Genomic DNA, 25,525 nt, shown 5'->3' with positions numbered 1-25,525 from the left:
TAAATAGCTTTAAAGCTCATGATATATATTCTTTTTAACAAATAGTAACAGTCCCAGAAGCGATCTTTCTATAGTGTCTTCTAGTTCTCGGAGCACTGCTTTGCTTCTTAAAAACAGAAGTGTCATCTCACTGCTGATTCAAGACCCTCCCTGTCTCCCTAGCCCTACCTCATGATTATAGAAGCAGTACAAGGATGCCAACCGCCACAGGCCAGAGGCAGTACTGAGGTTTTGCAGTGATCTGAAGAATTATTGAGCCTGTGTCTTTTTTCGGTTGTTATTTTGTTTCATCTCTCTTTACTCCCATATGGTTTTAGTCAGATAAAGTGAGTAGCTCTGTAATTTATGTGGCAGAGATAGAGCCATAATCCTTTGCTATTAATTGCAGATAAATCTACACCCTGGCTGGAATAACTATGCTTTTAATCTGACTCTTCTTTTAAATTCAGATCATTTCAATTTCTTTATGTTATCTTCTCTATTCTAAAGCCTAGTAAAGCAAGAGTAAATAATATTATTGCATAAGTCAACATAGTAAAGGTACCGAAAATCTGTGTAATAAATAGTACTGGGGTCACTGAGGACAAAATTAAGTCTTTATTTCATGCCAACCCTTCTGTTGAGTTAAAACTGAAAATATGGCCTTTGTAATTTGTTGCTTTGTCCAGTATGAATAACTAAAGTTACTTAGACATCAAAATTATTGCCTTGTTTTAAGAAACTCATGAATTTTACCCACGCATAATTCTGCCACAGATGTTTATTTACAATGTGCAAGCAATCTTCCACATCCTCGGAAATTACTTCAAGATTTTCATTGTGGGAATGTGGTTCATCGTTAGGTGGATTCAGCTGTGTTATAAGGTAAACCAAGCCCTTGAAACCTAGTAAATATATCATCTCGATGAAGCACATTTACTGTGGGGGTGGTCTAATGTGCCACACTCATATAGCAAATAGATTTATCTTCTACTTCTATCGATAAGGATAGTTTAATAACAAACTTGAAATATTAAGAATATAGGCATTGTACATTTACATGTGTTATGTTAACTCACTTAAATAAATTGGCAACAGTGATCATGTCACTAAACTGCTTAGTAGCTATTGAGTAACATAAATGATATCATAGGCTCTTAATAGACTAATCTTCCCAATTATTGAAAGTTAATTGGAAAGCAAAACCTTTACATTGAAAACCACTAAGCAAAAACATAAATCATTAGAATAAAATGCATGCATTTTTTTAAATGCTAAATAGAGTAGACCTATCTATGTTAGAAATCACATTATGGAAAAGTAGTAAAAATAATTGCATATTTAACTACAAAGCTCATCACAAAAATTTTAATATATAAGAAACAAACATTTAAAAATGTATTACTTATACAAAATCTACATATTTACTTAATATGAAAAAAGTATTTCAAATCAATAAAATATAGACCTAACAGGGAAATAGATCTAGCACAAAATAAGAATGCAGAGACCCAAACCAAACATGCTTAATCTAACTCATAATAAAAGAAATAAAAATTCAATAAGCACAAAAATTTATGTTAGTAAACAGAAAAAAACTGAGCACATCATTAATCATCATCCTAACTAACTGTATTAAGATGACTGCGTATGAGTCTAAAACATCATATTCTTACAATAACTTTCATTATAAAAATTACCACTATATTCAAATGTTAATTAGCTAGTGCTTGTTAGGAAGTGAAAAGGTATGTGGATTTGCATGGGTTTGCAAAGTTGAAGAGCATTACTTCTCATTTAGCTAATTACTATAATGGACTTAATTTCTGATTTTTAAATTGAAGAAATGAATATAGTGAAGTTTTTTTGTTTTTTTTTTTTTTGGTTGTTTGTTTTGTTTTGTTTTTGTAAATAAACATATAACGTATTTTTATCCCCAGGGGTACAGGTCAGTGAATTGCCAGGTTTACACATTTCACAGCACTCATCATGGCACATACCCTCCCCAATGTCCCTATCCCCACCACCCTCTCCTGTCCCCCCAGCAACCCTCAGTCTGTTTTTTGAGATTGAGTCTTTTATGGTTTGTCTCCCTCCCAATCCCATCTTCTTTCATTTCTTTCTTTTCCTACCCCCCCAAACCCACCGTAGTGAGGGGTTTTTTTTGGTTAACATTTCATTATTCTATACTTAAGTAGTTTATTTCTTTCTTAAAAATATATAAGGAATTTTATTTCAACTGCTTAAATCATATCTCCTTTTTTTGTTAACTGATTCACCCAAGTACACTCATCAGTTTGAAGAATGACAATGTCACTTTCTTGATTGGTGGCAGGTGGGAAACTAACATTTCCTGGCTGCCTTTTCTAGGGGAGATATTGCACTAGTGCTTCATATAGAGTCCGTCTTATAGAGTCTCAATATTACTTGTTAAAATAAATGTTCTACTCATTTTACACATGAGAAAATTGAGGCTTAGAGAAATTTGAGAACATGCAAAAAGGCTTTTTACCAAGAAGGTACGTAAGTAAGCTTAGACCTTATCTCAGATCTGTATGAGTTCAAAGTTTGAATGTCTTTCATAAAGGACTCTGATATGTCAAACAATTTATCATTGCTTTTCAAATAAGCTGAAGTTTACTTGACACTATATATGAAAAGATGATTGATGTAATAAAAGAACTGTGTAAATAAGGTGTAAAAAATAGGAACATAAGCCTGGATCTTGCTCTTCAACTTTATGTACCTTTGGGTAATATATCCCAAAGCTTTTGACTTTTGTTTCCATATTTTATGTGAGATGATATTATCAGATGGCCAGGTGACCTTTAAGGGTAGGGAAGTAATCAAAATATTTAAAATCAGTATGGCAGAGCAACAGGCCAAACTAAACAGATGTCCATCCAGCCAGAACTGAGACCACCTCTTATGAGCCAGTACCAAGTGCAAGATGTTTTCCATTGTGCCTGGGTTCCACTTAGTTACCAGATGAGATCTAAAATCCTTTCTCTTTGGAAACATTATGAACCCTTATTCTGACATATTACATTTGTGAATATTATCAATTTAATTTGCATTTTTAAATTCCTACTTATGACATCTGTTATTTATTTGTTATATTGAATTAATTGGTCTTTCAACTAAATTTCCTAAATAGCCATGTATTGAGTGTTATTTTCAGCAATGCTCATGTAAATTTAAAACAATGTCAAAACCCACTAAACTAATAATTGTAGAAGTGTGTACAAGCTTTAGTGTATAAATTCTTGTAACATGGAAATATTCTGAAGAAGAAAACAACACATTTCTTTGTAACATTGTAGGATACATTGCAAAATACTAGTCATGGCAGAGCAGTAGGAATCTCAAAATGATCACATAAAACTTCCTGGAACATTATTTATTAGTGTTTAGTTTTTGTTTCCTCATTCTTAACCAAAAGAGCAGAGGGCAACAAATAAAAATGGTAGATACCACTTTCAGGAAGTCGTCAGGAAGCTAATAAACTTTACAACATGTACTTTCATCCTAACCTTTTGGAAGAAAAGTGAAACTCCACAAAAATCACCTAACAAACATCATGGAACTAGTTAGAGTCCAAAATATAAGTCATTAGGAAGCAAGAAAATTTGTAATGCAAAATAATCTGAAGTTAAAATATATTGTTACTAAAAAGAATTGACAATATTTTTTTTTACATATATCAAAAACCTATAAGTTAAGCAAGATCATACAGTTGAAAGAATAATGCACTATGAATTATATAGAAGGCTCTAATCCTAGAATTGACCTTGGAAATATTCATTTAATTTCTTTGGTCTGTTTTTCCTTGTCTATAAAATAAAGTGCTGTAACAAAGCAACATAAGTTGGTTTATTTAAATGTTATCACTGTAACTTGAAAACTTTGAGATCTTAAGCTGCTTAGTACATCTTTCAGGTTAAATCATCACTATATGATGTAGATATATTTATAAGGGGAATAAGAAAGTAAAATAAAGGCAAAGTGTCTACTATGATGACTGAGATAGTAAATGTGCAACGATTATTACTATTATGAACAGAGGGTAGAAGTAAAGAAGATTAATTTTATTAAATGATCTATATGGTGTTTTTCCAACAAAACACTCTCTGATAAAAGCTACATAGCTACACCTAGATTTTTATAGAAATACTGACCAATTTGCCAGTAATTTAAGGGAAACAGGATTTTGGGGTTTTTCTATGATTAACCAGATTCAGGAATTAAGACTATAAAAACATCTACTTGCTTTGATAATGCTAACTTACAAATCAATCAATCAACCAGTCCATCAGTAATTGGGCATTTTGGCAACCTCTTTATTAAGAACCAAACAGAAAGGGACTGATTTAGTTATAGCCATTCAAAAATCTCCAAAAGATACACATTAAGGAATGCTAGTCCCTGCCACCTGCTCAGTGGGACAATGAGGTGGACAAAGGGGGATTAGTGATGCTGAGATGGGATTACTTAAAAAGACTAGATATTTAAAAAGAGAAGAGCCTATCTCCATTCCATCCAGTGACTACCACTCCAAAATTTGGAGACTGGATTATTTTGGGAGGTGCAATATTGTGATCTATAAGAAATCTATATTTGGGCATTCATATCATCCATGGTTCTTGGATCACAGCTCCCAAAATACTTGAAATTTTCTGAGGATAAGAGCAATGGAAGCATCTTTTGTTAAAATATTTGTTCTCTTGTCCTCCGTTCCTGATATCACTTTAGAGCCATAAAAGTGAAATGAGTGTCTTGTTATTCATTACAAGCCCCTTTCCACCATAACTGGGTTGATATTAATGAGGGGACTTTTGGAAAGCACTCCTCGCTTGTCGCCAGGGGAACCGATCATGAACAGAGAGTTGGAGTTCTTAGTCCCATCCCCTGATTTCTGAGGAGTAGAGAGGGGTTGGAGTTTGAGTTTGACCACCAACGGCCAATGATGTAACCAATTACGTCTATGTAATGACCCGTCCATAAATACCCAAAGGAAGGATTTAAGGAGCTTTTAGGTTGATGAATGTGGAGATTTGGCAAGAATGTTGCCCTTAGAAAGAGCATGAAAACTCCATGCCCTTTCCCCATAGTTTGCCCTATGTATCTCCTCCTTCTGGTTCTTGAGTTACATCCTTTTAAATAAACCAGAAGTCTGGTAAGTAAAATGTTCCTGTGAGTTCTGTGACCTGTTCTAGTGAATTAATGGAACTTGAGTGGGGAACTCTGATTCCTAGTCTGTCAGTCAGAAATGTAGCTAAACAGTGGGGCCTGGGTGACTCAGTAGGTTTAAGCCTCTGCTTTCAGCTCAGGTCATGATCTCAGGGTCCTGGGATCGAGCCCTGCATCAGGCTCTCTGCTCAGCAGGGAGCCTGCTTGTGGGAAGCCAGGCAGAAGCTTGAGATATGAGCCAAACCAGGCCCTGACTTGCATCTCCCTGACATTAAGGGCTTAAGCAACTCCAGCAATGAAAAGGTTGAGTAGTGCTGAGAAAGGGTTTGTGCTATGAGTCTCATGATTGCTTATGTGACTACCCATTGGGGTTTATCAGGTACAGGACAATGCAGGCCTAAGTCCTAAATCCATGACTGGACCTTGCTGTTCTTACATGGGCCGTAAATCGCATCTGGTGCCCTTTTTCAGTCCCTTCATCAATAGGGAACTTATCTATAAGTAGCAACATGCTGGTGTCAGGATGCCTGCGTGTTCAACCTAAGGCAGCTAATAAACAGGAGCCTGGAGAAACTATTTTTGGTATGTGGTGGGCGGTTAGTCTCCCCTAATTGTTTCTGCTTCTATATAATCGGGCACCCTTCATAATAAAGTTGACACTGCTTGGACATCATCCGCTGTGTCCCTCCTGTCCCGATTTCTTTGCAGCTCTTCTTCGTCTCACCATCCTCTTACCCTCATGACCCTGGTCGTGTTGTCGCGTCAGCTGTGACACCTGCATCCCCCTCCCTCTCTGCCTGCCTCTCTGCTTACTTGTGATCTTTCTCTCTGTCAAATAAATAAATAAAATCTTTAAAAAAAAAAAAGAAGAAGAAGAATTGTAACTAAACAACCTGGACTTGTGAGTAGCATCTGAAGTCCAAGAATGGGGCCCCTGGAACATCCAACCTATAGCTGGTCAGTCAGAAACAGAGGTGCTAAAAGCTAAAGCTTGTGACTGGCTTCTGAAGGGAAGTGGGCAATCTTGTAGGACTGAACCCTTAGCCTGTGGAACCCTTAACCTAGACAGTAGTATTGTCAGAATCAACTTAAGCTGTAGGACTCCCAGTTGGTGTCTCAAGTGTTGCTTGTTGGGAATGTGGGAAACCACCCACCAACACACACATGCATTGAAACTGGGTCCAGGAACCCAACTAGATTCACACATTAGAACAAGAAATCTTACCTTGAAATAATGTAAAACAGGGGAAAGGTCAGCTTTTACCCTTTGCTTTATTTACCACAGTGATGCTATAAGCACGGTTCTACTTTTTCAAGCCTCTTTCTAACTTCCTTTCTGTATTCTGGGGCCTCAGAGGATCCACTCTGATCCAGTACATACAAGATGGGGATGCGCTAAGGCAATGAACTTGTAAATGCCCGGGCCTTAAATTCTACATTAAGGAAACAGACACACCATAAGGAAAAGGAGCCCAAACCTGACGCGTCAGAATTCACCACACAGGGTGAACTGAGCACTCCTTGTGTGCCATTTTAGCCAGTCCCTTTGAGCTTCCTGCCAGAACGGTTCTACTACTAGGCATACTTTCAAAGGCCTTGGAGGTGTTTCACAACCACTCCATTGTCAGAGCCATCCAGCAATCCAACTTTCATCCTCTTAAGATTTGTTTAATTAGCTTTTATTTTTTCTGACAATGCATCCAAGTTTCTGACCTTTCCTTGGACACTAAAGTGGTATCAGGAAAGTCACTGAGTCATCATATCTAAAAATGCTTCAGCTGAAACCTCTAGAATGTTCTCAGTTTTTAGAGTTATCATTGTGATAACGATGCTAAGAAAGATGCATCAATGAGCGTCTTCATATATTCTTGGTATATATCAAGTGTCTTGGTATATTCAGTATAAACGATGATATGAAGTTATAGTGGGAAGATATTTTTGTTTTCAAGAACTTCTTTTGATAAATTTTAAAGGCAGAGATGAGGCAACAGATTTTGGCCTCATTTAGCTTATCCTGAAATTTTGCATCACTTTAGAATTTAAAAGGAGAGTTGGAGGATCCCAAAATACGGTATTGATCTAAGGACCATCTGTTACCAATTTTGAGTCACAGAGAGGAATATCATAATTTTAGGATACAATGAGTTTGACCACTGCATTCATGACCTACATTTATATTTGCATGAGGAATTTTAAATGCTTAAGTAGTCTTATTTCACAAGAGTATATCAATCCAACATTTTCAAAATAAATGAGCATGGTAAAGCATTAATTATTCATATTGTGTTATAGAATATATGTTTTAACAGTGGAAGAATCACAATAAGTTATGATGCTGTATCACAGTATAACATAAGAATGGATCATTAATATGCTTGGCTGATAATTAACGGTTCTTTAGAAAGACCAAAAAAATTGTCCAGTTTTGGCAGAAATTTTCCAGGCTAGTTGATTAATTTAAGGAAAATAACTGTAATTATTTCAATGGCATGTTTCCCATTGGTATTGAGTGATGACCACTTGCAACATAGTTTTAAATAAAAAGCTCAGAGTGTTCCAGTGATGTTTTAAGTAGTATTTGTGAAACAACCATATTCAATGATTGTTTTGTACCATAGCACAAAATATATCTCCCAATGAATCATGTGCCATAATGTATCTGATTTAAAATATTCCAAGCAAATTAGAATAAATTATTTTTGATATAATATTAAAAATTCTTTGTCTTTTGTGGGTATTTTAAAATATACTTACGGATTGTCCAATAGCAGTACTATGGGATTAAGTTCTTTCTTTGGTCTATAATATGCCCTGAGAGGAACAATAAAATTATACAATCCATTTCCAGCTGTTTCAGCTGCAACTATAATTAGCTTATTTTTGAATCCATAGGCTTTTGCGTCCTCATAGTAGTTATGCTGGCAACTCTAGAGAAGAAAAATTATACAAAGAAATGCTATTTTTACACTCCACTAAAATTTGCTGAAAAAATTTAGGATATATGGAAGAGTAAAATTAATCTAACCTAACAAATCCTTTATTTTATAACAAATTTGAAAATAGTTACATTTTTCCATGCCCCTTTCTCCAGCCTATTTCAGGAAGTGAAGGTATGCATGGACAAGACAAATGAATTGCAAGTGTGTAGCTTAATATGGGGGAAGACAAAGTCAGAAATATGTGTGTGCACATGCTCTACTGTAAACTAAAACATATTGCTCGATGACATCTGGGTACCTATATTTAAAAATTACCAAAATGTGTATGTATATCAAAAAATCATGTTATATACTTTAAATATAAACAATTTTTATTTGTCAGTCATACTTCAAGAAAGCTAGAAAAAAACTACCTCTGACTTTGAGTTCCAGAAAGATAATAATATTATCATCAAATGACCTTGGAATTTTCCAAGTACTGAACATCTAAAGGGATGGACCGAGAAAGATTTTCTTTGTTGTTAAAAAACAAAAAAAGAAAACCCGTAATTGTCTAAACATATACCTAAGCTGGCAAGATAATAACAGAAATACACAAAAGTAAAATACCAATATTAATACTAACAACAAAACAGTAACAATACATTATCAGAGTCCAGAGAGTAACAATACATTATCAAAACTCATTGTTATTCTGAGGTTATTTTGCTATTTTCTAGAGACCTAGTACTCACTGAACTCAGCATTATTAAACCAAGAGTCTTTTATTTATTTATTTATTTATTTATTTATTTTTAAAGATTTTATTTATTTGTTAGAGAGAGAGCGAGAGAGAGAGAGATACAGAGCGCAAGCACAGGCAGACAGAGTGGCAGGCTAGAGGCAGAGGGAGAAGCAGGCTCCCTCCCGAGCAAGGAGCCCGATGTGGGACTCGATCTCAGGATGCTGGGATCATGACCTGAGCCAAAGGCAGCCGCTTAACCAACCCAGGCATCCCAAAACCAAGAGTCTTTTAAACTAAATTATCTGCATGGAGAGCTGCTTTCGTGTTCTGCCCTTTTATCTTTCTATGTCTCTGTGTGGGTTTCTTTTTATTTGGGTTGAGATTAGTTGATTCTCTGTGGATTCATCACCAATTCTGGAATATTCTCTACTTTTTTCCTTTAATAAAAAACTACAAAATGCTGTTGGGAAGAAGGCACCATGAGTCAGCAGAAACAATAAACAATAGAATTAGACTCACAAAGACTACAGGTTTTTTTGTTATTAGATTTAGAACAGAAAAAATGAATGTGTTTACTATGTTTAAAGAAATAAAAAAGAACATTTAAAGTATGAACAAAGAACAGGAGGCTACCTAATATATTCAGTAGATGTTAAAAGAAATACACATATTCTCTTCTAGAACTAAAAAGTATAACAAGTAAAAATAAAAACTCAAACAATGGGTTAGATTGCACATTTGACACATGTGAAGGAGTCAACTGCAGGACATCGATGTAATTACTCAGAATGTGCTAAGAAAAGAGATATAAAGACGTATGGAGAAATTAAGATACTTGGAAGCTGGTATGACAATGTTTAACATATATTTAAGCGGAACACCTGAAAGTGAGTTTAAAGTATCAGAAAGCAGACCTATTCAAGTAAATATTAACTAAGGATTTTCTAGAATTAATGAAATATTCAAAACCTCAGGTTCTGGAATTCCAGCAAATCCTAATTCAAATAAATAAATAAAAATCCAGCTTCAGAGGTATAGTAATAAAAATGCAAAACAACAAGACAATCAGATCTTAGAGAGCCAGACTGAAAAGAGAGACCACCATTAATTTTCAGAATACAAACTAGAATGGCAGCCAACTGTTCAATGGCAACATGGAACCCATAAGGCAGAAAATAAAATTCTAATGTGGGAAAAGAAAAAGAAAACTCATCCCGGAATTGGACACCCAGGAAAACTGTCTTTCAAGAATAAGGACATTTCTAGGGAAACTGAAATTGGCAGAACTTAACACTAATAGGACTTTAGTAAGAGAATTTCAAAAGCTGTAATCAGTAGGAAAATGAATCCAGAAGGTGTAAGACATAAAAAAGGAATGAAGAAAAGGGGAAATGATTTTTTTAAAAGGAGACAATAAGCCTTCATTGGAAGTATGATTGAAGACTTGCTAATATAAGTAGGATCTGCAACCACATAAAGGAATGAATAAGGTCACTCACAAAGAGGTCATGGATGGAGAAGAGTTACGAGTGATGTGGAGATATTAAGAATTTCAATATTTATGAGATAAAATGAAGAAAAACAATTAATTTAGGTTATTCAGAAGTAGCTCAATTAGAAGGAAAAAACAAAACAAAACAAGAAAATAGGAGCATTAGTGTTGATAAACTTTGATCAGGAACCTATTTGTTGATACTGTTGCAGAATGAACTGGGCAAGTAATCCCAATTCACACACTTTACAGATGCAGTAGGATTGACTGTATAATCCTATCTCCTGACTGCAAAGTAGGCATTCATATACATAACGGACCAGCACCTCCAGCCAGCCTAATGCTAGATAAATAGAGGATAATACCCGAGGTCATCTGCCAGTCAACAGCATTCAGAAATTTTGTCTTCTTAATATGGTAAAGAGACAGCTCAGAGTCTTTGCTTTAAAAGACCCTCTATTGTTTCTTTGCCAATCCTTATCTCAGAAAGTTTAGCTTCTCGATTGTATCAGGTTCCCTGCGTGGAGATAAGTCATTTTCAAATCTTTGATCTCCCAGTGTGTTTTTTCTCCTGAATTCTGAGTTAAATAGTAAAATGCAGGGACACCTGAGTAGCTCAGTCTGTTAAGCAGCTGCCTTTGCCTCAGGTCATGATCCCAGGGTCCTGGGATCAAGTCTCACATCAGGCTCCTTGTTCAGAGGAGAGGATGCTCCCCCCCCCAATAAATAAATAAAAATTTTTAAAAAATGCTAATCCAGGTTTTGTGGTGCCTGAGGCTTATGTTACTTGGGGAATCCTCTTTAAGGAAAATAACACAAATATTACAAATTTATAAATTTTAAAAATGATTCATAGGTCCTTAGAAAGGGCTAATACAGGTAAAGGGGTCCTGAAGCTTAAGATTTACTAATGTTACCAAAAATATACAGCTAGTCAGCAGTATCAAATACTTCAGACAGTAAATTAAAACAAGGGACCAAAAAAAAAAAAAAGGGCATTGAGATATTGAGAGAGGGACATCTTAATGGACACAGAGGAATATTTAGGAGCAATGGCAAAGATTTTCTAATGTTCCACTATTCTTCCTCAAGAGTGACAGTAACAGCCAGGCTTCATGATGTTTATCTTATTAAAAAGTAGTAGTAACAAGAATACTAATAGAATGTATTAGGTGCCTAGGCATTTATTAACTTCCTGGCACTGTGTGAAGCATTTTGGTTGTGCTAATTTATAGAATTCTCAGGAGAACCATTGAGGCTTGTAATTACAACCATGTTATAGATATGGAAACTGAAATGTAATGGCAAAGTTATTTGCCCAAAATGCAAATCCTGTAAGCAGAGAGCTGGGATTTTAACTCTAGTTAACTCCAAAATTTAGAGTAAAAGAATATATTCCTGGTTAGAATTAGCCGCACATTTTAATTTCTGGGAGGTGTAGCGTTTGAGAATCTTCCTCTTATCTGCTTTCTTATTCATTAAGAGAACAAACTCTTATAGAGGTCATGCCCAAGCCATCTTGGGAAAGAGATTTTAAAATGTCTGCATTCTTGTAATCTTTCTGCTTTGAATGGCTCCCTTAGAACATCCAAGCAAAAATCAAGAGCTACAATAAAATCTTTAGAAAAGGAGATAATAACCACAAAACAGATACTAGTTTTCAGTCTAATCAATAACGAATCTTTCCGGCTAAATCTTTATGGCTAACACATAGACAAGCTCATTTCACCATGCCAAGCAATTCCACATTAAGTTTCAAAGCAAAGCAAAAAAAAAAAAAAAAGCCTTGCAAAATAGTGCACAATGGGCCAAAGTGATTTTGAAAGACTCTGGATGTTGAGAGTTCATAGGTTTGAGGTTCTGGCACCTATGTTTTCCTCATTAAAAACATGACTGACGGACTCCTCCGCTACTTAAGTGGAAGGGGAAAGCATTTGGGTAATCTTTAGTACAGTTAAGAAAGTACAATTCACCATTTATTGTATTGCATTTACATCTGAAAAGATAATGTTCTTTAAACATGTTTTAGTCAAAAGACTACACAAAATTATTTAAATATATGTAATTACAAAATGCCATAATTTCAGTTTCAGAGAAAATAACAATTGCTTACCTTGTCTAGTCTTAAGCAGCAAAATGGCACTTTTTCATGAAGGAGATGACAAAAAGTAGGCGAACTTCCTATATATGGAGAGTAAGGTGGATAGCCTTTAGCATATCTGTAAAACAATATGAAATATTTGAGTTGCCTTGAAGAAAAGACACATAGTTGGACAATTAAGGGACAGCCATGTGTCTCTATTTTGATAAAGTATGGTACACCCTTTTATGTTGTAATTACATTTTGATAAAGAAATAGTTAAGAATAGGGATAAGCAAACTGGATCAAATCTGGCCCATCAGCTGGTTTTGTGAATTAAAAGTTTGTTTTGTTTTGTTTTGTTTTGTTTTGTTTTGTTCTTTTTAAATCTTAAATGTTTGGGAAAAAAATTTTAAGTAAATGGTTGGAAAAAATAAAAAAGAAGAATATTTCATGTCACATAAAAATTACATGAAATTAAAATTTAAATATCCACAAGTGAAGTTTTTTTAGAATACAGCCATGTTCATTCATTTTATGTATTGTCTATGGGCACTTCAAAAATATTTGGATTGGTGCAGCAAGGATTATATGGTCCATAAAGTCTAAAGTAATAGCTGGTTCCTTCTAGAAAAAGCTTGCCATTCCTTGGTTTAAAAGATTTAGATATGGGCACCTGGGTGGCTCAGTGGGTTAAGCCGCTGCCTTCGGCTCAGGTCATGATCTCGGGATCCTGGGATGGAGTCCCATATCGGGCTCTCTGCTCAGCACGGAGCCTGCTTCCTCCTCTCTCTCTCTGTCTGCCTCTCTGCCTACTTGTGATATATCTCTCTCTATCAAATAAATAAATAAAATCTTAAAAAAAAAATAAAAGATTTAGATAGATTTTTTAAATTGCACTATTAATTTTTATAAAACACATTTAAAGCAAAATGACTTGTTATGATTTACTCCATTAATATTCATTAGTCATGAATACATAACCACAAAGGAGTAAACAACTGAGTTAAAAATTCATATGCTCCCCCAAAACAGACTATTGTTGGAATCATGCTTAAAATATTATCAAAGATAATTATTTGCTGACTTAACAAAAGTAGCCACCTGCATGCAGATTATGACTATATTAATTTTCAGAATAAAACTATTAAAAAAAGAAGAAGAAATGAAAGTTAAGAAAGAAAACATAATTTGGTAGAGGCAAGATTCCTTTATCTACTATGAAAACTCTTCTCTTTTAAACCAAGAAATTTCAGGCCTAGTTTAAACTGTTTTCCAGACATTATTAGCTCGGAGGGTAAAATGGTGCACATTTTGCAAATTTAGAAGTTGATAATCTCCATTATTATTTTAATATCTTTTTCAGTTTGCTTAGGGGAAAAAAAAAAACCACCTCTGAATCTTTTCAGAAGGACATGTAAAGAAAGAATTTCAATCATACCACACATCATTTAGAGAGTCAAACCTCTACCATAGAATATTTTATAAATATATTTGAGTGCTACTGATTTTCTGGAGAGTGGATTGTGTTCTATGGGAACATTAAACTTCCTTGTAATAATTTCTTTTAAGTGTGAAGGATTAAATGAAGAATTTTTTTAAGTTTCAATTATATTTCAGTTCATTTTATTCAATTCAACATTAACTGTACATCTATTATATGAAAAATATTGGGAGTATTTAAATGGTGTTACCACTGCCACTGCCACTACTACTACTACTACTAGTAGTAGTAGTAGTACTACAACTCCTAGTAATTATTACTCATTGAATGCTTACTCAACACAAAGCAGTGTCCTAAGCACTTCTCCATTATCTCAATTAATCTACATCTGAACATTATGAGGCAGTAATTATACCCCCATTACAGATATAGACACCGTGGTTCAGACTGTTTAATTAGTCACTTGCACATAACCAGTATAGGGTGGAACTGACATGGAAAACACTCTTTTAGACTCCATTGTCAAGACTGCTGACCCCTGTGTTTCCCTCAAGAAATAGCAATATATTATGTGAGCAAGACAAGTAAACAAATCCTACTGAAGATAAAATGTGATTAATAGCATGTACACTGGCACTATGTATTATGGAAGCATAGTAAAGAGAACTAGTACTTCATGTATTCATTCATTCAAAATATTCCTGATGTATACCATATGAAAAATACCTATGTAAGATAAGGAAGGGGAATTTAATGGAGGAAACCTGCACTCCATGTCACTGAATAATTGACTGATCTTCAATATGGACATGGAAGGAAATAAATTAAAAGTAGGAAGTACAATATAATTTAAAAAAAACATGCAATCATGAAAATGCATCTTATATCATGAAAATACTGATTGATGTGTTTTCTTTAAGGATAAAAGATATTTTAGAGAACACTGATCCTGGAAATACATGTTGAAGCCAGAAATTTGAGATCTTAAAATACTTTATAGGTAATGGAGATACTGGCTAATAGGAAGGGTGTTTTGTTAGAAGTATGTGGAATTGATTCTCGGATATATAAAAGGTAAGGATATTAGTGCCCCAGAGTAGCATAAATCCCAGTAAATCTTACAACTCTTCAAGAATATCTAAACATACTCTAAGTTTGAGGAAGTTTCTTCATCTGCTGTAGTTTCATCTTCTGATTGATCACTTAGAAGATCACATGTTTGAATTGATGATGTATCTGCAACCTCTAAAACGGGAGCAATGCTAGGTCTTCTGATTTCTTTGCTTCCCTCTGTAGGAAGAGACAGTGTGGGGCCGCTTGTTGATCTACAGCTTGTGTCTTGCAAGTCTATAGCCACAGTACCTGCAACAAAGAAACATAAAAATCCATCAAAGTATTTGCCACCCAGATGATAATCAACCATTTAATGAACAAAATGAAATACAACCAGTATAACTGGGAAATCTGTTATTGTTTACCCTTTAATCTACAAGGTTATTTCTTCTCTGTGTGGACATTTTTACCTACATGGATTAAAAAAATTCTGCATTTGTGCAAAATGTGTTTGCTGAGTCTAGCTTATTGCACAAAACACAAGAGTTATGAAACCCTGAAATACTTAAGATTTTTAAAGTGAAAAAAATACTTTGTTTCAATTTACATTTACTTAAAATTAACAAATAAAATTTTGGCCTTTTCAATATAGTGGATTTCTCATTACATCCTTTCCCCCCATTTTGTTATTATTCTCTTGCTGATTTGTAATCACTTTTTTAAAATATTAGAACCATTAATATTTTATACTTATTTCACAAATATTTATTATGTACTGCATGGAAAACACTATCCTAGGCACTTGGAATATGTAGGGAATAAGGGAACAAAATAATGCTTCTACACATAAGCACTAATCTTTAAAATAACCAAGTAGACAAATAAATGAAAACAGTCATTTTAGATAGTAATAAATACATGCAGAAAATAAAACAAAATAATGTGATGAAGAACAGGAGGAGGAATGAATTTTCACCAGGTGGTCTGGAAGGCAACGTTGAAGTCATGACCTTTGATATTTTACTCAAAAGACAATAGTGAGTACTCAAGCTGTGGAAGTACCTTGAGGCTGTAGCAACAGCAAATTTAAATAACTTAAGGCTTTTGCATACTGGGCGGTAGTCCCCAGTAAATAGAAGAAACAAATTCCTTTGGGATTATTTAATTGGATTTTCAAAATTAATTTAAACATCAATTTATGGAAAGCTGATGTCTCCCCTTCTGAAGAAAATAATACAGTCTTACCTACGAGTGCCATCATGTTTCTCCACCACTCACTTCATTTACGCACTAATACCTGGTCATCCTTCTAAAACCCCTTAGACCTCACTTTGTCCCTTTTGAAGCAACTATTAAAACACCTGCCACTTCTCTCAAACCTCTGACCTTGCCACCTCCTTTACTATTATAGCAGAAGTTTTTAAAGTGGGAATAAAACTAATGGATTTTGGCCTCTCTTTTCTTGCATCATGGAAAGAGAGGTCAGCAACTGATTTCTAAAATCTCTGAGGCAATCAGAAGTCTCCACAGAAGGAGGGATAAACAGGAAATGTTTTGAGGGTGAGAGTTGGCAGCACAAGTCTGATGAGAATATCCGAGTATTCCTCAAAACTGAATAAATTTGGGGGGTTAAGTTTCAGAGACTTGTACCTCTCCATATACACAAAACTCAGATTAATAGGTGAGGAACCCTAGTGTGTCTGTAGTTCGTATGAAAGCAGTCATGCGACAGGCATATATGAACTTTCCCAGAACAGCTGTTTCTGAGAAAAGGATGTAGGGACCAGCACTTAGCAATTTCAATATCAGAGCAAAGGTAGAGATTGTTGTCATCAGAAACTCTATGGTCAACCAATTTTTGAACACCATAAATAAAGATTAATCTATAATTCAATCTTTGGGCAAGAGCTGAATGAGGCTCCTAGAGAAAATAAGATTAAATTTTCTATTTAGTAGGTATGTGGAATTGATTAAAAATTAAATTTTACAAATTTGATTTACAAAAATAAGCCATTATTTACATCCTAAGGCTTAAAGTTAAAATTCACATGTATATTTATCCTCTGCACATGACTACACTGTTGAGTTCAGAAAGAAAACAAAACTTATCATAGAAGAAATCCTTCAATTCCCCGACTTCAAACAAACATGAGAGTTTCACCAAACTTTTTTTCCTTTATTTCTGCTTAGAAGGAAACAGAAATACTTCCATTTATGTGAAGTTAATTCCTACTCATGTTTTGGGAATTAAATCCCTTCTGGCTTCCTAAGAAATTGTGATCTTTTAACCCCACTCCCCAAATATATGTGACTTCACATCAGCCCCCAACTACCTCTATCATTTTTCTGCCCAACACAGGGAAATGTGGTCACTTCCTGATTATTTTGCCAAAGCAGATACCTGGCCCCAAGCTGTGCATGGGGATATGATCATGAGGAAGAATCTAGCAGGGAAGACACAATTCAAAAAGTAGTCACAATTACAGAAACAAGCCCTTTGAACATTTCCTTTCCTTAACAAACCTGACTCTTATAAAGGTGATGGGTAAATACCCTCAGTGTGGTCATCGTCTCTTTTAGACTCTTCTCCTTTTATCCTTTCTAAAATCCCAGCTTTTTCCCATATCTTCAGATTCTATCACCACTATCTTTCCTGTTTTGTTTGGTGACTAAACCTATGTCATTCTACTTATTTCCTAATGTTTCTAGTCAGTTTCTCCAATACTATTTGCATTGGTCTGTCAGGACTGTCACAACAAAGTACCACAGACTGGGTGGCTTAAACAACAGAAATTTATTGCCTCATAGTTTTAGAGTCTGGAAGTCTAAAATCCATGTGTTGGCAGGATTGGTTTCTTGAGGGCTGTGAGGGAACGGTCTGTTCCAGGCCTCACTCCTTGGCTGGTTGATGGTCATCTTCTGCTTATGTCTCCTCTCGTTGTCTTCCTTGGATGTGTCTTTATGTCCTAATTTCCTCTTCTTATAAGGACACCAGTCATAGTGGATTAGAGCCTATTCTAATGACCTCATTTTAACTTGATCACTTCTTTAAAGACCTTAGCTTCTAATACACTAAATTATTTCTCTATTTTTTCTGTGTTGTTTATCAGCAGTCTCCCCTGTGGTAGAATGTAAGATCTGTGAGCTAGGGATCTTTATCTATTTGTTCATTAATTTATCATAGAAACTTATGAGTGTCTGGCACATATTAGGTACTTTGAGTAAAGGTTAATAATGGGAAGAAATCAGTAGGACTACTATAAAAAATAATATGCTAGGTCAATAACAAACAGGGTCACCTAACACAGTCCATTAGGTGACTCTGTTTGTTATTGACCTAGCATATTATTTTTTCAATTCAACATTAACTGAACAACTATTATATGAAAGATATTGGGAGTATTTAAATGGTGTTACCACTGCCACTACTACTACTAGTAGTAGTACTATAACTCCTAGTACTTATTACTCATTGAATGCTTACTCAACACAAAGCAGTGTCCTAAGCACTTCGCCATTATCTCAATTAATCTATATCTGAATATTATGAGGCAATTATTTATACACCCATTCTATATCTGAACATTATGAGGCAATTAATTATAGCCCCATTACAGATATAGACACTGTGGTTCTATCTACAGTCCAAGCAGGGCCATGGAATATGTCTCAGAAAGAATGATACTGAGACTGAGACAAAGGATTAGAAGAAGTTACCTAGGCAAAGTTGGGGGCTAGGGAGTAGATTCTGTCAGAAGAAACTTCTTGTGTTGAGTTCCACTGGTGAAAAACAATTAGTGAAGACTGAAAGGAATTTAGTATGAATGGGACTTAGTAATGTGATTGAAGGGACAGTAAAATACAGGACTAGAAAATTGAAATGGAATTATTTTTAAAAAAAGGACTTTTAGTAAAGTGACTGTGATTTATCTTCTAAACTAGGATACTTTTTTTTTTTTTAAGATTTTATTTATTTGACAGAGAGAGACACAGCAAGGGAGGGAACCCAAGCATGAGGAGTGGGAGAAGGGAAAGCAGGTTTCCGTTAAGCAGAGAGCCTGATGCAGGACTCAATCCCAGGACCCTGGGATCATGACCTGAGCCTAAAGCAGATGCTTACCAACTGAGCCGCCCAGGCAGCCCTGAACTAGGATACTCTTAAGAGTCATAAGGTGTGATCTTCAGTAATGACACCAGGACAACATATATAAACTGGGACTGTGCTGGAATAACTGGGAGTGCCCCATGCAAACAAGAAGTTTTGGTTATCCAAATTATAAGCCATGTAATATAAAATTTAGATTTTTTTTCCCTTTGGATAATAAGCAATTCATGTGATTGATTGATTGATTGATTGATTTTAGAGACAGATAAAGAGAATACACACATGTAGGGTAAGGGTACAGAGAGAGAGAGAAGAAGAGAATCTCAAACAGATTCCTCACTAACCCAATGTGGGGCTTGATCTCACAACCTTGAGATCATAATCTGAGCTGAAATCAAGAGCCTAATACTTAACCAACTGAGCCATCCAGGCACCCCAGTAATTCAAATTATTTATGTAGGAGAATGACACTATCAATATTATGTAAAAATTATAACTCTGGTTGCAAGGCAGAGAAGAGTGCAGGACAGCATGGAGGCATGGAGAGAAGCTTGGGGGGCAGGGGGTGATTCTACAGTTGAGGGGAAGAATGATGGAGATTCAGACCATGATCACACAGACAGTGGGGAGAAAGAAGGGAATGACTTTCAGGGATACTTGTTTATCTGAATTAATAGAATTGATGGATTCTGAGATATGAGAGGAGAGGAAGAGAATTGTCAGGATTGTGACTTTACAAATTATGTTGTGTTATCTATTTTTTTTAGCCAGAAAATGAAGGAGGAAGTAATTTTGAATGAGGGCAGACAGATAACTTCCATTTGAATATGCTGTGTTGGTTTTTCCTGTGAGACATCCAGGCAGAAATAAATAATCAGTATACTGCTGTGAAGAGAAATATAAGTTAATGATTTATATAAAAGAATCATCAATTTTTGGAGGGCAAGTCAATCTGTGGGAGCAGAAGAACATGGTCAATACCATCCCATGTTGTGAAGATGAAAACTGGATTTCGTGACAGAGTGGTGACTTTGCCAGAGTAGTGATACAAGGACTACAGATTTCAGACTAAACTGGGCAAAGGCATGAGGGGAAAATAAGATTTCAAAACAGCAACTGAAGACAACCCTTTCAAGGAATTTACCTGTGAAGATGCCAAGCCAAGAGGTCCAGGGGTGTGTGTGTGTGTGTGTGTGTGTGTGTGTGTGTGTAAATAAAAAAAGAGACACATAGAGACAGACAGAGAGACAAGGGGAGGAAAAACGAACCAATGATTTTGAGAAAAAATAAAGTCAGGTAATAAGGATGAATTAAAATAAAAAGTGACGTCCCAGAGGAGGTAGTAAGTGAAGTCGTTACTATTAAAATATTAAAAGTTGGAGCACCTAGGTGGCTCAGTCCATTAAGTGTCCAACTCTTGGTTTCGGCTCAGGTCATGATCTCAGGGTTGTGAGATGGAGCCCTGGGAGGGGCTCTGTACTCAGCATAGAGTCTGCTTGAGATTCTGTCCTCCTCCCTCTTCCTCCTGCTTTACTCCTTCCCCCACCTGCTTGCTCTCTTTCTAAAATAAATAAATAAATAAAATCTTTAAAAACATTAAAAGTTACAAGTTAAAAGACACATTATCTTTGTGACAAAAATGAATGTTTGTAGATTTATAGGTGGTTTGGTGGCAAAATTTAAAATTCTTATTTGTCTGGATCTATTCCTCCCTCTACTTTTTTTTTTTTTTTTTTTTTTTACTTCTGTATCATAAAAGCCAAGTTCAATGGTGAGAATGAGATGGACAATAGAAAAAGAGTTTTGAGAAAAAGAATATTTGAAATAGCAAAGGAAACAGTCAAAAAAACTAAGAGGCAACCCACGGAATGGGAGAAGATATTTGCAAATGACAGTACAGACAAAAGGTTGATATCCAGGATCTATAATGAACTCCTCAAACTCAACACACACGAAACAGGCAAACATATCAAAAAATGGGAAGAAGATATGAACAGACATACAAATGGCTATCAGACACATGAAAAAATGTTCATCATCACTAGCCCTCAGGGAGATTCAAATTAAAACCACATTGAGATATCACCTTACACCAGTTAGAACGGCCAAAATTAACAAAACAGGAAACAACATGTGTTGAAGAGGATGTGGAAAAAGGGGAACCCTCTTACACTGCTGGCAGGAATGCAAGTTGGTGCAGCCTCTTTGGAGAACAGTGTGGAGATTCCTCAAGAAATTAAAAATAGAACTTCCCTATGACCCTGCCATTGCACTACTGGGTATTTACCCCAAAGATACAGATGTCGTGAAAAGAAGGGCCATGTATACCCCAATGTTTATAGCAGCAATGGCCACGGTCGCCAAACTATGGAAAGAACCAAGATGCCCTTCAACGGACGAATGGATAAGGAAGATGTGGTCCATATACACTATGGAGTATTATGCCTCCATCAGAAAGGACGAATACCCAACTTTTGTAGCAACATGGATGGGACTTGAAGAGATTATGCTGAGTGAAATAAGTCAAGCAGAGAGAGTCAATTAACATATGTTTTCACTTATTTGTGGAGCATAACAAATAGCATGGAGGACAAGGGGTCTTAGAGGGGAGAAGGGAGTTGGGGTAAATTGGAAGGGGAGGTGAATCATGAGAGACTATGGACTCTGAAAAACAATCTGAGGGGTTTGAAGTGGCAGGGGGGTGGGAGGTTGGGGTACCAGGTGGTGGGTATTATAGAGGGCATGGATTGCATGGAGCACTGGGTGTGGTGAAAAAATAATGAATACTGTTTTTTTGAAAATAAATAAATTAATTAAAAAAAAAGAATATTTGAAATAGCCTCTGTTGATAACTGGATAGAGAACTTACAAAAGAACTAAAAAAGTGTCAGGTGCTTATATTCTAATCAGAAATATGAAATAATTATTGACAATTTTGAATTAGCTTAATTACTTTTTTTTTTTTTTTAATTTTATTTATTTGTCACGGAGACAGGGAGAGTAAGAAAGAAAGAGAGCACAAGCAAGGGGAGTGGCAAGCAGAGGGAAAAGATTCTCTGCTTAGCAAGAAGCCTGATCTGGGGCTTGATCCCAGGATCATGACCCGAGCCAAAAGCAGACGCTTAACAGAGTGAGCCACTCAGGCATCCTAAATTAGTTTAATTTCTTACCAGTTTAACAGCTTGGAAACTTTGTTCTAGATACTTAGTTATACCAAGTTTATAATATATACAATTAGTGTCTAGTTTGACTTTGAAATTTTAACAAACATTGAAGGATATTTATTATGCCTTTTAAAGAAAAAAACTAAGGGGCCTGCGTGACTCAGTAGTTTAAGCATCTACCTTCGGCTCAGGTCATGACCTTCGGGTCCTAGGACTGAGCTCTGTATAAGGTTCTCCACTCAGCAGGGTGTTTGCTTCTCTCTCTCCCTCTGTGGCCTCTCTTGCTTTTGCTGTCTCTCAAATAAACAAATAAATAAAATCAAAAGAAAGAAAAAGAGGGAGGGAGGGAGGGAAGGAAGGAAGAAGGGAGAGAGAGAGAGAGAAAGAAGGAAAGGGAGGGAGGAAGAAAGAAAGAAAGAAAGAGAGGAAGAAACTAGTGATATATTCAAATTTATTTATACTTACCCATGCTGGCAATTATGCTATGTACAGGTAATCGAGAAGGTCCATGATAAAATGACCTTGGTACATTGCTTTTTTTCTGCTGGTCTTGGTTTTTAAATGCTGAATTCTCTTCTTTGGTAATATTAATATAAAAACATATATCTGTAGCATTCATAATATATCGAGGACCTGGATTCAGCAAAATGTTTTTATTATCCTCCCTCCGAACACCAATCAAGCAGACGCCAAACCTTAATTTAAAAATAAATAAATAAAATCTTAAGAACTGTGATTCAGCAAAGCTCTTATGTTTTTAAGTTTGCATGTGTAAGACAATTGGTAAACTATTATAAGGCAGAGGAAAATTACCAGTATCAAATCAAAGTATTTTAAAGCTTGCAAAGATCGTGAAAGTTTAAGACTCCAGGCTCTGAAGACGAAAAAAAAAAAAAAAAAGGACTCTCAACACTCAAAACTTTCCTGTTTTTCCAGGAAAAGAAACTATGTCCTTAGTGTGTGGTAAAATCAGTTTAAATGATTATGATCTATATAGTTATTTTTAAATAAAGAAGAATAGAAAAAAGATAATAAAAAATATCAGAGTGTTTATCATTAGTAAGGGTAAGAATTTTTTTTTTAATTTTTTATTTTTTTATAAACATGTATTTTTATCCCCAGGGGTACAGGTCTGTGAATCAAGGGTAAGAATTTTTAATAAACTGTGTGTGTATTGAGTCTTACCATAAATGTATATTTTCACTTGGTCAAAAAATATAAACCTGTATTACTTTAGTCAAAAATGCTAAATTGGCCTAAAAGAAGAAACTTACCCAAGGTCATATGAGAAAAAAATCAGGGTACCTAAATTTTTTTTAGTTCTGTTTCTACCATATTTGGTTTACTCTGAATTTTAGAAAAAAAATTAATAGTCTGAATAGGTGCACAGCTTTATTGGGAGAAATATCGACCACTAAATATAATAGATAATAAAATTTTATTTTATACTTTTTCAGGTTATTCTGCAAACACGAAATGTTGTGAATGTTTTTATTTCAATATGTCTTATAGCATTAGAAATAAATCTAGTTTAAAAATATTTTTTAAACATCAAAATATATGTACAGAAAGAATCATGCTGAGAATTAAAGTGGAATATATTAAATACTAGATTAGTGGAAAATACTAGACATATACAAACCTTAAAATATTATATCAATATATTTACAATACTGATAATATATTACTTTCATTTTAAACACATATTGTTTCCTTAGTAAATAATTTTTCTCAAAAAGAAAAAAATATTTTGTTCCATGTTTGAATTAGAAGGTACCATTGTTTACTTTTTAACTTATTTCTCTGATCAAAGCAAATTTTTTTAAATATCTAGGTTTTATAAATGTTATTATGACTGTTTACATTTTTAATCAACACTTTAAAATCAGATCTCTAAAGAAGATTCATTTTCATGTATTTGTGAATTCTTCATGGATTAAAATATTTTAAAGATAGCTTAAAAGTTACTAAAGCCAGTATTTCTATTAAATTATACTTTATACCTAACACCCTTAACTTGTAGAGACCATACAGAACCAGAGTTCAAATGTCTCAATAATTACGTTAAAATTCCAGAATCCTTGCAACTTATGAGCACCAATATGGGCTGTATTTTAGAAAACTGTACTTAAAGGGTACGGTTGATTTATATTTTAAGTCCACTTTGGAAGCAGAGACGTACTTTTTGTGTGCATGAAAAGACGCATATGTAAAACTCTTCCCTTCGTATTCAGCAAAAAATGTACTTTCTTCCAAAACAATGTGGTAGACTTCATTGCCAGAGCATCTACCATATATCTTCTGCCACTGCTCTGGGGATTGCTGGCCTTCTCTGCAACAAAAGCACACACACATACACATACACAAAGAGCAAGACACAGTGAATGTGGTTAAAAAGACAGTTTTCATACCTACTCTGGTTTCCCTACAGGAGGAACTGGTAAGCACAGTTCAAAGTAGTCTATGTGTGATGCTCTAAATGATGATATTATTTACAAATACTCACAAAAAGTTACCACAGAAATTTTGAAACTAACACAACATGTAAGTTTGAAAGACGGCAGATTCCTAGAAAGTAGTTCTTCACAATCCAGTTAATGGAGGGATTTATCCTGACTATGCGGCAATAAGATATAGCATTTCATTTTAATTTCTCTTTATGTATATCCTGTCATGCACATCCTGTTTTTACACTTGTTTTATAGTCTAAATAATATGGCCCACTTCATCTCATTTATAATACTTGCTTGGCCCTGGTAGGTAACCAGGTAACCAGATTTTGCTTTGTATTTATAAGTGTACAATGTCAACTTATCAATTGGATTCCACAGAAAATATACTCTTAATTTCCATCCATATCATAGCAATGGCTTTCTTCCAATTGTGTAGCAGTTAAGAAAAAATATTTCTGTATGATAAAAGGGTCTTCAAAGAGATCCCCCAAAGTATTTTTTTCATACAACCTAAGTTATCACAGAAAGTACAGTTTGTATTTTCTAGAATGTTCTGCTCAGTGGCCTTGGATATAAATAAAAAAGTCAACCTATGAAAAACATATTGTGAATATACAAGAGCTCTTCTTTCCCATTTTTTATAGTAAATTTCACTTTTTCTGAATAAATTTATGGAGTCTATAAATATAAGAAATGCACTTTAAGAAGGCAAGTGATAAATATATAAATATCAAAATATTTCATCTAATATCTATATATTCTGAATAGATAAAAGCAGATAACAAACCATATCTAACATATTTAGGGTTGAAAAAAACATTTTAAAATCTGAGTTTTAGGGGGACCTGGGTGGCTCAGTGGGTTAAAGCCTCTGCCTTCAGCTCAGATCATGATCGCAGGGT

At 34.9% G+C, this 25,525-nt stretch overlaps 1 protein-coding gene across 3 annotated transcripts in view; it reads right to left on the bottom strand.

The window, feature by feature from the left end:
- The window catches only part of KCNT2 (potassium sodium-activated channel subfamily T member 2), a 250,958-nt gene that overhangs the window by 81,879 nt on the left and 143,554 nt on the right, over positions 1–25,525 (bottom strand). For all 3 annotated transcript variants that reach the window (XM_032318559.1, XM_032318558.1, XM_032318557.1), the window contains exons 14-18: positions 24,353–24,502; positions 22,636–22,865; positions 14,997–15,210; positions 12,438–12,543; positions 7,924–8,096 (exon numbers count right to left, since the gene is read on the bottom strand). In XM_032318559.1, the coding sequence (XP_032174450.1) occupies positions 7,924–8,096; positions 12,438–12,543; positions 14,997–15,210; positions 22,636–22,865; positions 24,353–24,502 (873 nt within the window). The remainder of the gene's footprint in view (positions 1–7,923; positions 8,097–12,437; positions 12,544–14,996; positions 15,211–22,635; positions 22,866–24,352; positions 24,503–25,525) is intronic.

This window comes from Mustela erminea, chromosome 17 (assembly GCF_009829155.1).
Source record: "Mustela erminea isolate mMusErm1 chromosome 17, mMusErm1.Pri, whole genome shotgun sequence".
NCBI classification, from domain to species: Eukaryota; Metazoa; Chordata; class Mammalia; order Carnivora; family Mustelidae; genus Mustela; species Mustela erminea.
The sequence above is the reverse complement of the archived record's forward strand: the minus strand, read 5'-3'. Positions and strand labels throughout refer to the sequence as shown.